Source organism: Opisthorchis viverrini (genome assembly GCF_000715545.1).
Source record: "Opisthorchis viverrini unplaced genomic scaffold opera_v5_11, whole genome shotgun sequence".
NCBI lineage: Eukaryota > Metazoa > Platyhelminthes > Trematoda > Opisthorchiida > Opisthorchiidae > Opisthorchis > Opisthorchis viverrini.
This window is the reverse complement of record NW_008751667.1, coordinates 2,004,009-2,016,496: the sequence shown is the minus strand read 5'-3', so window position 1 is coordinate 2,016,496 and position 12,488 is coordinate 2,004,009. Positions and strand designations below refer to the sequence as shown.

Sequence of the window (12,488 nt, the reverse complement as noted above, 5' to 3'; positions counted from 1 at the left end):
ACTGCCAGGTTGCCCAAGCTTAGACAGGGGAAGTCGGGAGGCGGTGGTCGGTAAATTTGTGCTCTAACCACTTGGGCCATCTCGCCCCCTTCTATATAGGTCAAATAATCTAACTAATATTGTCTCGCGATTTTCGATGCAATTTTCACCCTCATCGTTCAAAGTTCTATTGAGAGATTGAATGAGTGATATTCCTGGCGTCGGAACCACTGGAGATAGTGGACCAATTTACGTGCCTGGTTAGTTGCACTACGTCGGATGGCAATATTACTGACAAAGTGAATGTTGGAATCGCTAGAGCCCGTCTCGCCTTCCTTCAAATCGGGCATCTCTAAGATGGACGTGACATTAGTTTGTTAAAAGATAGGGTTGTTCGGCACACAGTATGACTTTGGTGAAAATGTAAGCTGAAGTGTGAAAAACTCATGTCGGTCTAAAAAAACTGTATGAAAGTACTACTCACCAGTCCACGCGCTTTTTTGCAGACACTGTAGACATCCAACACAATGTTTTTCGGGTTCACAAAGTGTTCTTTTTATTGTTCAACGGCACCAACCATAAAGGATCAATAGAGTTTGGAGAAAGTTCACTAAAGCCCTTAGATATTTGCAGGTATTTCTGTCTTCACGATTACCAATTGTAATCCTGTTCTCACTGTTGCGCGTAAGGTCACTCTCGTTGCCACAGTGAAGTCGCAAGTTCCCATTCTCATCATTGGGACGCCTCCGTACGCTTCTTGTTTTCGACGTTGGTTTGAATCAAACCCATCTTCATACGAGGGACTGATTAAATTTGGCCTTAAATAACCTTAAGTGGAAACGTGTGATTATGTAGCATGACGAGAAAGTACACAGTGACCTCGGTCATCAGGTGTAGTTGTAGTGACTTTGGTGTGTATCACTCAGTGAAGCAAAAACGTTTGGCTTACCTGGGACGATAAAGTTTCAAAAAAACGAAACGTACACCATTGAACAAGTTACCCAACTTACCACGAACGTGCATTTCGTTTCCGATACTAGCGTGTCTGAATCATCCTTTGTTGCGAACAAAGCCACTCAGCCAACCGGAAGAGCAGGCTTAAATCACGTTCATTTTTGTCTTAACAGATGATAGAAAAACACTGTATCTGCACTGACACAACGAAGAGCAGGCTTGGGTCATGTTGGTTTTTGTCTCAACAGATGGTAGAAAAACACTGTATCTGCACTGACACTATTTTCTTGAACTCGAAATGGCTTACTGGGTAAAGCGCCAATTTACTGACCACAAGACCTGTGGTCCGAACCCAACCCTGGCATCTCGACTACTCCTGTTTAGGCTTGGGCAGTCTGACGGTACCTCAGCATGACACCTACGCACCGAAACTGTGTTACAGTTGAATGATTGCTATCACTGTTGTTTAGTCATTTTCTTAATACGTCTAATTTTGTAATTGTTAGCACCATACGTAGTTCGCACCTGGGAGGCGAGATGGCTCAAGTGGTTAGAGCACGAATTTACTGACCGGAAGGTCCGTGGTTCGAACCCGACCTCTGCCTCCCGACTTCCCCTGTCTAAGCTTGGGCAACCTGGCAGTATCCCAGCCCTCGTGCTTCCTTCTGGCGGCATCGCAGTTAGGCACCGGAAGGGTGCTACAGCTGAACGAAAGAAAAAAGTTTGTACCTGTTAATATCTAATTTTCACAGAACTTTTTAAACCAATAGAAGTTTTGACAATGGAGTTTTTTTTATAATTTCTCCACAGCGAGACGCCTGTTGCGACTGCGCGAGCCTTTGTGTTGGTGTTCAATTCGGAGCAGCGTACTTGGGTTCCAAGTGGTGGTGTTCGGGCCATATCGTGGGTTCAAGTTTTGCAGCAGAAGGGTTTTGACGCGTTTCGGATAGTTGGATGGCGTCAACCGGACAATCAGGTAGGCTGTATCTATCCCGACATTGAAGCGTCCGTTTTCAACACTGGTGTTGTTGTGTGGTGATATAGTCTTGAGTGTGCGAGTACTTTTGAGAGACCGTTTAAGATTTTCTTCAAGACAGCTGAATTTATGATATCGCGCCGCGTTGTCAATACAGAGTACAGATGTTCGACTAGAACAAGTTACTTAATCAGCTAATTTATTTATTTATTTGTCCGTTTATCTGATGAAGGAACGAATGACTCACGCATTTCTCGAGATCACTTCAGAACATCTAAATTACTCGCCCGGTTTTATTCCGAATTCTACAGCCACCCACTGATGGCCTTCTTCTGACCAGCACTAGTTCTTAACTTTGTCGCCATGAGACCTCTGTCAAACCGCCTGCTTCCACTCCTAAAAATTACAAAGCACTTCTCGTGCTTTCAGGTGAACCAGTCGACGTGATGGATAAGTTAACCCCCGTGAGTTCTCCTGGATAGGGACCCCGTGACTCGACTCACCAGTGGTTAATGACATTGGCAAGAACGGCCCAATCGCGCAGTCAATGGCGCTCGTGCGTGAAAGCTATCGCCTTCAAGGCGCAGCTACCCAGTTCTCGAACTAATCAGACGTGCTATCGCCTTGAAGGCTTGGCTGTATGTCCACACTCTCCCGTTTTCCTGTGATCGAAACTGTAGCACCTGGAATCAATGTGCCTATGGTACACGGTTTATAGCTGATAAATTGAATTGTAAGTCCACTCTCCGGACATGTACACGGGTCTCGGTTGACCCTTGCAAGATAACTCCTCGAACGGAGAGGGCCAATTCAACTTTTGCCAACTCTCCAACACGTGCAACACTTGCAGATCTGACATCGGCGCGTTCTTCAGCCGTACACCGTAGCAGCATGGTGCGTACTGTCTTTAGACACAGAAGACATACCAAGACTTCCCGCGTCTAACGGTACGTCTCCGCGGGGCGTCGCCGTTATGCGGTAGCAACATCAGGTCGACATGGCTGAGCTGTGTCCTACAGTCTTCAGAATGACCGGTTTGCTCATGACGGGCGAGTTACTCACATCCCCATGGGTTACGTTGGTTTGCCCACCTACCTGGTATGTCAAAGTCGTCTGCTCGGTGAGCGCTTCTCACTTAGCCATGTATGATCAGTCTATAGCTTGAAAGTGAACTATGTCGACCAGTAAACTCAACCCCCGAATTGCACGAGACACGTCAAATGTTAGTAGCTTTGATAAACGTTCAAATACGCAGCAGGAAGGGCTCACGCCTCAAACCCACCACCTTCCCAGCTTAGTTTTCTCAACCATAATAATCCGGCTAGCGTAATGTCATACTGTCTCCTATTCTTTCTCTCGAAAGAAATTGTAACAGCTGAAACAACCATACTATTGGCTTGCGGTTTCCAGTCAAACTGAACTTTGGGTGTAGTTCAAACCTTGGAAACCCATATTGTGTTTCGAGCCACTCCTTTGGTATCATCACAGGGTTGTTGCACACCTTTTCTGTCTTGGGCAGTGTCTTCAGTTTTAATTTCTGGAGAATGGAGTATCGAAATATGGGACGTATTGAATCACTTCGCAGTGTATGTATACTTCTTATATCTGCTGATTCGCCAAACTGTGGTATCTGCTGCTGACCCGCTCCAGTGCCTAGTTGCCAAAAAAAGACACAGAAGGGAACACAACGGCTATATTCCGAACAAGCGAGTGCGTGCGTGCGAGAGCGAAAATACAACGGTCTCAAGCGATTTATTGGAGGGACAGTGTCTAACTTGGTCCAGTGCTGACGCATGCCGTCTAGCTGAGTTGTCTGACCTTGATCAACGCTGACTCGCGCTGTCTGGGTTTGATACAAGGCTGTGACGCGCTGCATATTGAGGGGGTGTTGTTTGTCTGATCAACATCTAGCGGAGCTGAGAGTCTCGGTGGATTTCGGGCATTCAGTGGTTGCTTTCAGGAATGTGACCTTCCTGTGATAATACTATGCATTTTACCGTCCAACGGTGCATTGCTTTTCAGATGCGATTTGTCATAACACACATCTTGGTAATGTGGCTGTTTGGGCCAACTTTGTTTCTGCCAGTGAGGTAAATTTTCTATGGATTTTCCTTGCTAGGTGCGTTCACCCTTCGGTAAACCTTCCTTCGATCCTGACTCTGACCACTGCTTGATCCGGACTTCATCGTGCTATATTGCCCATTAGATATTAGCCCAGTAGAACAGCTGCCGTCGCCAATCATATTAGCAAGAGTGGTAATAATGATAATAGTGATAATAATCGTTCAGCATATCTGCCATCCCACCCCCATTGAGCACGAGAGCTGAGGTGCTGCCAGGCTATCCAAGCCGGAGCAGGAACAGCCAAGTTCTAACCTTCGGGTCAGTAAATTCGTGCCTGAACCGCTGAGCTGGCCGTTGTCAGTTCTACACCCATCTTGTGACCATGAAGACTTGATAGTAGGCGTTTTTACGGCCTAGTAGTGTGCAACCATCATCAAAAAATCTTTATTACAAAGGAGATTGTGTCCTGTAATTGAAGCCGATCTATGCTCAAGTCCGTCTCTATGATCGTTTTTTGATCCGCCAACGAGTTAGTGAGCGCAACCCTGCCTATTGCTGGCAGGATATGCATCGTAAAAACGAACTATAATACAATTGGACGTGCTATTCTGAAACTGGTCTGCACGCCCTGATGACCAGACTCAGCCAATCAAAAAATAAGCCTTGCGAAGAGCACTGTGCGGAGGCTTTGACAATTAACGCATCCCACTGCCTCTTTCAATAGGTCCCTTAATACCAACTTAATTGGCAAATGGGTGTATATTCCTGTTCTGTTTCTCACGCGAGGTCGATCTAATTTTGTTTAGTATGAGGTCAATGACCACGTTAGTTCTGGTCATAAAATGGACGTCTCGGCCATAACTCCCAGTATTTAAATAACTATTTGGTTTGGTATCCGAATACATGAAGTAGCTCAACTGTATCGCCTCGATATATAGAGAAATTGTGGCATAAACAGAGTATTTTCTTCTACAACGCTTCTTAAGTGTGGAAAGCACGTGACCTACTGTCACAGTTTCTCACCTCAGTGCGGTCGATGCGCTGACCCCAAGGCTTCTGGGGTCAAAAACCCAGCTACTCAGACAACAATTAGTCAAACACAATGTATGCGTTTTTATTTTGCTGTTCGTCTTCTGATAGTTGATGCCCTTGTTTTCCCCGTTCCATTACACGACACCTTTATGTTCCCTACAGTTTCTTATCGCTTTTTATCACCATCTCACACCCCTAACTGTGTATCCCACAGATCGTGGTCAATTCGGTTCTCAAAGCTGGACTAGAGTACCAGTCCCACGGGCAGTTTCAAGAATGGCGTGATCCTATCACTCTACGTGTATATGGACTGCATTTTCCCGACACTGAGGATGCACAAGCGTTTATGAAAACTGTTAATCTGGTCCTTACGAAACTGGAGAGTCCCGCCCCAGTCCCGGTAAGTGAGCACTATTCAGTATCGTTCCCTATCCGTCTCATTAGCCTCCAGCACAAGAAACTGGTGTTGCTGTGATTGACTCTACTCATCCTTTTTTGTGGGCCTAGTAACAGTAACTCATTCCTACCACCATGCTCTTCTGAACATCACTCAGACTTTTCACGATCACCTTGATATCAGGTTGCTTCCTTCCAACAATTAGCGTCTATTAACTGTATCTATGCCAATGTCACGATACAGTTGATCTGTGTGCGTTGTAGTCTGTTCCTCATCGTCATCATCATCATCATCATCGACAATTCAATTCAAAGGAAGTCTTATACTGAAAAGATGAGAGATAAATGGGGACGGGGACCTGGGGCTAACCTAACACAAATATCTGTTGTCAGTACCCTCAGTGAGGTTTTCATGTGACTCTCACACTGACACGGACGTACTACTTACAAATATATTGGACTCAAATAATCCTACTACTTCTCCGTGTATTCTGTCAACTTGGTGAGTCAATAGGCAGTCAGTCGCTCTGACCACCTAATGAGGAACATTCTTCCCGATGCTATCGTTGACCCATTCTGTGCGGGAGCATCATTGGCACGTGCGTATCGCCTAAAACAGTTCAAGGCGCCAGCTACCTAACGGAAAGCCTATGATGATCAATCTTTGGCCTTTTGTTTGTTCCTATCTGGATGTGGGTGACCTGACGGTGTCGGTCAGAAACCAAGCTGCTGCGTGCCGACAACATCACTGTTTGACCATCGATATCTTTCGAGCATTGCCAGAGTCTGGTGGGAACACCGGACCAGTAATGCTGACGTACATCGAATGGTTTTTGGAAGAGGTAACTCGCCCACGATAGGTGGGCTGATCACACGCCATAGTTTGCGCTGGCTTGGTCACCTTCTCCGTATGCCAGTTGACCGACTTCGTCGAAGAGCCAGTTCCTCAAAGCAATATGAAGGGTGAAAACGAGTCAAAAGGGGTCAAACACTGACTTAGCAACGAAGTATGAAAGCCATTATCAGCAAACTCAGTTGCGCTGGTCGTGGCCGTCTTTCTGGATTAGGACACCGAGACAGGACACATCGGTGGTTATAGACATCGCCAGACATGGTCCAGTCTCGCCCTCAATGGCGCTGGTGCAGCCTGGCTATTGCCTTCAATGCATAGCTCCTCTCCAAATCGCTCCAATGAAAAGCCCACTCATAACCAAGTATTAACGCACCAATTACATCAGCTACCGCCCCTCCCCAAAAATCATCGTTGAACGAAACTGTAACAGATGTAGCCACTGTACGACTAATATATGGTCCCTATCAGACACTGTGCTCTGGCGAACAGGGATTACATCCTCGGTGAGTGATTAACTGAGGACAAGTAGGCTTTGCAACCGAGATGGCTCAGTGATTAGAGCGCGAATTTCTTAGCAGAAGGTCTGGGGTTCGAACCAGACCTCTGCCTCTCGACTTCCTCTGTCTAGGCTTGGGTGACCCAGCAGCATCCAAGCCCTCGTGCTTCCTTCGGGTGGCATGACAGCTAGGCGCCGAAAAAGTGTTACAGCCGAACGATTTTTCGACGCAACCGCCAAATATGTTGCTGTCTTTCTCAAGAGTGAACTTAATGTCAAGCAGCCCATAATAATTTTGATTGTTCCAAGGTTACTGAGGCCTACTTGATGTGACTAGATGGACAACTGCTTGCTATGGCCTATGGTTCTGTCTGTGCCAGTCCCTAACTCACCACTTCCTCTTTTTACGCTTCAGTACCGATTGTGTTACACATGTTCTCTCCTTTCTCCTTTTTCTCTTGTCCCTTCCTCTACTCGTACAAAGACTGACCAGAAGGCAGGTGATCACACAATGGTTCAGCGATCCTTCCCGACTGCCGGACCAAAGCACAGCAACGGGGAGGACCCTGCAGACCGAACCAATCCGTCGAATGAGTCTCGAGTCGGCACCAATTCAGCCAGTCATGCGCTAGCTCCGAATAAAAACTGCACCATTTTAGTCACCCCAGCTTCTCAATCCAGTGATGGTGAACAACCCGCTTCACGTGGAGAGCAGCAGTACTATTTCAACGGTGGACTGGAGTGTAAAGGCGAATACGCAATCCCGTTGTCCAAACCAGCTCCCAACTCGAGCGCCCACGCGCCGCTGAGAACCTGTTCCAATAAGGATCGGTAAGTTGCGTGTGTGGCGTTAGTTTCCAGTAGCTCAGTCAGTTTCGTGAACTCTGCACATCTGACGCACGTTGCCAGCCTGTTACCACTATTCCATCGGTACAGTCTGGACACACTTGGATTATCACGTCTGAACAGTCAAAGGAGTCCAAGCCTTGGTTGCGTGATTGTTTTTGCCCAAATCCAAGAACGGCGATCCACCAACTCCTGCCTGTCAGGACTTCAGGTAGCAATACAACGCTGATACGTTGTCATTGACATCATCGTCATCATCATCAGAGACAGTAGCATCAATGTTGATACGGGTTCTTGACTGCCACACGAACCAAATTCATTTAATTTATTCCAATATTTATCTAGTTGTTTGAGGGGCCTTAAGTGAAAAGGGAAAACAGTGGGCGAGTGAGGACTCCTGCTACAAGCATCCTGAGGCTCCCACGCATCCAGGCACTTAATCAGACAATCTGGAAAGAAACTGACAACACAAACGCCACTGACGTAGTTTACCCGCGATTTGTTTTAATTCCTTCGGCCAAACCCAGGTGGGTCACGGGGACTCTATCCTAAAAGGCAGACATCGCCAACAATATCTGAACTCTCCGCAATGTTTTTCACACCGCTCCCATGTCACGTTGTCCACCTCACGATTTGCGGCATTCTGAAAGAGGCACGGAGAACATCTCGCTAGACGATGTTTCGGCATGTGTAGCACGTGACTTCAGTTGACAGTGCTGAATCTCCCCTTGACTAAAGTACCTGCTGCACAACCAGATGTATGTTTTCTAATTATGTACGGTGGTCAGTGTATCGCTTGCGCTTTGTGTTCGACTTCGAAGGTTTGGACCGATGTCCTCTGCGTACTCCCGCTCCACAAGGCTCTCGCTGGCAACAGTTTGAACACCGGGGTTTTGGAGGCCCTCCAGCGTTCTTCTCATTATTTCTTCGATAAGGAAGTTGGACGAAAATGGAAGAGTAGACATTCTTTTTATACATCACTTTTAGGGAGATTCTGATACACTATCAGAAGTATGTGACTATGCGGACCGGATTTTGCTCACAAATTTCGCGGACATTCCCAAGCGTGAATAGGTTCGCTTGTTCAAACGCAATAAGCCTGGTGTGTCCAATTGTGCTTCGAAGGACAGATGTTCAAACCCCGGCACAGTCAAGAATATGCACTACTAATGAGATCTGATAAGAGCGAAACCCTGACCCAGTGCCCTCGCCTTGATGCGGACTCACCAGAAGTAAAAGTTTTACCAGTAGACTACTTACTTTTGTTTCCTTTGTGTCATTTCAATAGATATTCACGTGAAAGTTCGCAATACCAAATTACGCTAGAAAACCGACGAATAACTATGCTTCCGTTCCAAGAGGAAACACCATGGAGACTGACAAAAAATGTCTCCTGGACACAGCTATTTCCTTCTGGTTAGGGATAGGCTTGTATGATGCCACTGTGACGCCCGTTATTGGTTAACAGAGTTTTTGCGTGAAGTTTTTCACTTCAATCAATGTGAATAGATGCACTTTGTTGAGAAGTACCAGTGCTTCAGCCGGGCCACCAAAGCTGTTTGTGTTTCCAAGACATTCTCAACTAAGAATCATTGCACTGCTTGCAGTAGACGTTACTCAGAAATACTAAGTAACCATAGGCAGATCAATACGTTTTGAACTCTCGCTTCTTCTATGACACATGGAAGTTGTCTCATCTCATCGTATTGTTATCATGTGACATGTCCCAGGCTGCTAGTGTTCTAATTCACCTGTCATCTCAGATTGGATCTTGCCCACAATCGTGTCACAAATCTACCACGGAGATGTCGACCGTTTTGTGACTCGCTGCCGAAACTAAGGTATCGATGTGTCTTCTCTTTGGGGGTGCAACAGAACTAGCAGAATGTCTTCTTTTCAGTCCTGGGAAGAGGTTTCAGTTGATGTCACAAAATTCGGCCCTTCAACAACCGCGTTTCGCTTTGGAGCGTTCACTCCAGGTGTAGGGTTTTGAGTAGAGTTGGTTGAGTCGCGAAAACGTTGATCTTCTGGCGAACTTTTGTCGCACTTTACTTCTAGACACACACACACACACAGAGAGAGAGAGAGAGATCACAGGCTGAACAGGGAGTGTATGCATACTGGCGTCTCTGAACTAGGTCAATAGGCAACACTGCTTTTCATCCTTCTCTGCTAGAGAATCACGCATTTCACGAGAACGGACATGTGTGACAGACCAGCTTCCAGAAGCTGTGGGATGTGCACTCACAATAATCAACTGAATCGCCAAACGGGCTAATAAACTCGCTTGTCAAAGGATAGTGAGGAAATCAAGCTCGTGCAGCTTGTCTGTCAACGGGGACCATGGGACCATCACTTGCATACCGAACAAATCCTGTGTGAAATTCGAATAGATTCATAGAAATGGCGAACCTGGTTTCACACCAACTGGCAAATGTGTAGTTGGTTCTTCCATTCAGCTACATTCTCGTCGTATGAGTGGGAGATTGAATGAGCTAGCTATTTCCATTGGCCTACTGAATCTGGGCTATGATCGGTCGTTCAGCTCTTTTTGTCACGTCTACCTTCGACGACTTGTGAACCACCGGTCCCCCGATCCACCCATAAGCTCTATTACAAATGACGTCACATTCGACTGGTAGTTGTTTTCCTCTCCGCCTTGCGACAAAACATCATACTAATCGTATATACAGTCTGGTTATATATAGAACAACGCTCTGCTTCGAATAAATAACCGGGATCGGAAATAAAACATTTAATGCACTCGGGATAAACCTTAAGTAACTCCGTCAATCACCTATGGCATTCTGGTAATCAGTGCAGGTTGCGAAACAATGGGTCTCCTAGGTCGATTATGTCTGGATAATAAATTGCGAACCATTAATATTTTCCTTTGATTTTTCAATCGACCGCAGACACGAAATACGAAGACATTTACAGAAAGGACGTATAAGAATAAACTTACGGAAGCACGACACGTCACGATGGTGCATTGGGGAAGACGTACGTGCACAGAGAAAGAGGAAAGTCCTCCGCCGCGAAGTCGTTTATTAGCAAACACTAACTAAGCAGTTACAAATTATTGGACAGGAAAGTAAACATCACATATGCACCTTATTTTTAGAAACTGAATATCCTCACGCGTCTTCTTGAACTTTCGTGGATATTCATTGACTATCAAGCAATTGTAAACGAACGCTGAAAAGTAGTGTCACGGGTTCTGTAATACACCCCACCTTCCGTTGGACGCGAGGCGGAGTTACGAGAAAACCATACACTACTCGCATGCCTCATCAGTAGTATCCGCCGGTACACCTGTACCATCGTCTCCATCGGTAAATTCGTATAGTCTCACACTATGGTTGGCCTGACAGCGTCACGTGCGTTATCTGTAGGAGAAAAGTGCCCACCGAACGTTCAAAATTAATATTCCTTCATGCCATTATGTTGAAAATGTGTTCAGATCCTGCAACTACTGAACGCGTGGAGTCTCATTTCCCAATAATGGTCGAAAAACTCCGTGACACTTGGGTTTTTTGGGATCTAACGATACTTTTAGTGTAAAACTACTGTAGACTTCAAAGCATATTGCTTGGTAATCATCAGGTCCTTTGTGAATCACTGAACCAGTTGTTTGAACGAGGCCTAAACGTTGCAAAGACGGGGATCGACTGTGAAAAAAGCAATTCCAGGCTGCTGACTATTTACTTCTTTAGCACTCATGTAGTTTGCTGCAAATCAACGGTTGGATGTGCATACATTTTCGCCCAATCGCTAAATATTTAACTAAGCATCAAAGTGGGCGAGACGGCTCAGTAGTTATAGCGCGAATTTACTGGCCGGAAGGCCCGTGGCTCGAACCCGCCTCTCGGCTTACCCTATCTAGGCTTGAACAACCTGGCACTATCCCAGCCCTCGTGCTTCCTTCGGGTGGTGTAGCAGCTAGGCGCCGAAAGGGTGTCACAGCTGGACGATTACCCATTATCACTGTGGTCCAACAGTATGTTCGCATCCATCCAGTCGTATAACCGAGCTTTTCTGTCGCGTACTGTTCTCTACCGGCTACCCAATCCCACATGTGGATGCCTTTCATGCACCTTCGTATTCATAAACTACTTCATTTTCGACTCAGATCAAGCCGTCTGTATTGGGTTATAAGGTAGAAAAAAAATTCAGTTTCGCTGGTGCTCAACTGGTATTGATTTCCCTTCTGAAGCTGTTTTTCATCCCTTTCGTCACTAATCGAATGCCTAGTCTGGCAACGGACACAGCGAAGCCCAAGTTGATGGCCTAGTGAGTTCCTGGCCTGGTGAACTACACTCATTTGTAACTTAAGTTGGTACTAACGGGAAAGCATTTTCAACAACCCTATGAGCAGTTTCTCACATCAAAGGAATTGTTTTAATTGCGTTAGCCGTGGCTAGACCGCAGCGAACAAACTCTTGAGGACAACATTAAGGACAATTACGGCGTCTTGAGATGTTGTCGTGTGTGACTAAACATAGCAACTTTTACATCTGTAAACACCGAAGGGCAGTATAGGTGCGTCCATCTGACGACAAGCAAAGTAACCTGTAAATGGAGTAACATCGTGACTGTCCAACACCGATGGGCGTGACACCAGTGAATCACCAGACAGACTGCCACTCATAGGTTTGGAATCTGCTCTTGTCTATTGAATAATTATACCTGCTTTTTTGGGATTTTGCAGTCTGGTGGAAGCATGCACCTTCGCTGTATCAGTAGAGAGTTCGTTGTCTTTTGACAAATGACTGTCCCATATTTCGAAGCAGTTAGTCTGAAAGTCATGTCATCACCCCCTTATGGTTGAATGTTTTGGATTGATGCTTCGGCACACGCGATTACCTCTTACAATAGCCAGGCAACATCCG

General features: G+C 46.0%; 2 protein-coding genes across 2 annotated transcripts in view; one reads left to right on the top strand and one right to left on the bottom strand.

The window, feature by feature from the left end:
- T265_01071 (hypothetical protein) overlaps nucleotides 1–1,298 on the bottom strand; it is a gene marked incomplete at both ends in the record, with an annotated part of 3,336 nt that extends 2,038 nt beyond the window's left edge. The window contains one exon of the mRNA XM_009165014.1: nucleotides 1,265–1,298. Within this exon, the coding sequence (XP_009163278.1) occupies nucleotides 1,265–1,298 (34 nt within the window). The remainder of the gene's footprint in view (nucleotides 1–1,264) is intronic.
- The window catches only part of T265_01069 (hypothetical protein), a gene marked incomplete at both ends in the record, with an annotated part of 54,769 nt that overhangs the window by 17,398 nt on the left and 24,883 nt on the right, over nucleotides 1–12,488 (top strand). Inside the window, 3 exons of the mRNA XM_009165012.1 lie at nucleotides 1,744–1,909; nucleotides 5,220–5,405; nucleotides 7,235–7,581. Of these exons, the coding sequence (XP_009163276.1) occupies nucleotides 1,744–1,909; nucleotides 5,220–5,405; nucleotides 7,235–7,581 (699 nt within the window). The remainder of the gene's footprint in view (nucleotides 1–1,743; nucleotides 1,910–5,219; nucleotides 5,406–7,234; nucleotides 7,582–12,488) is intronic.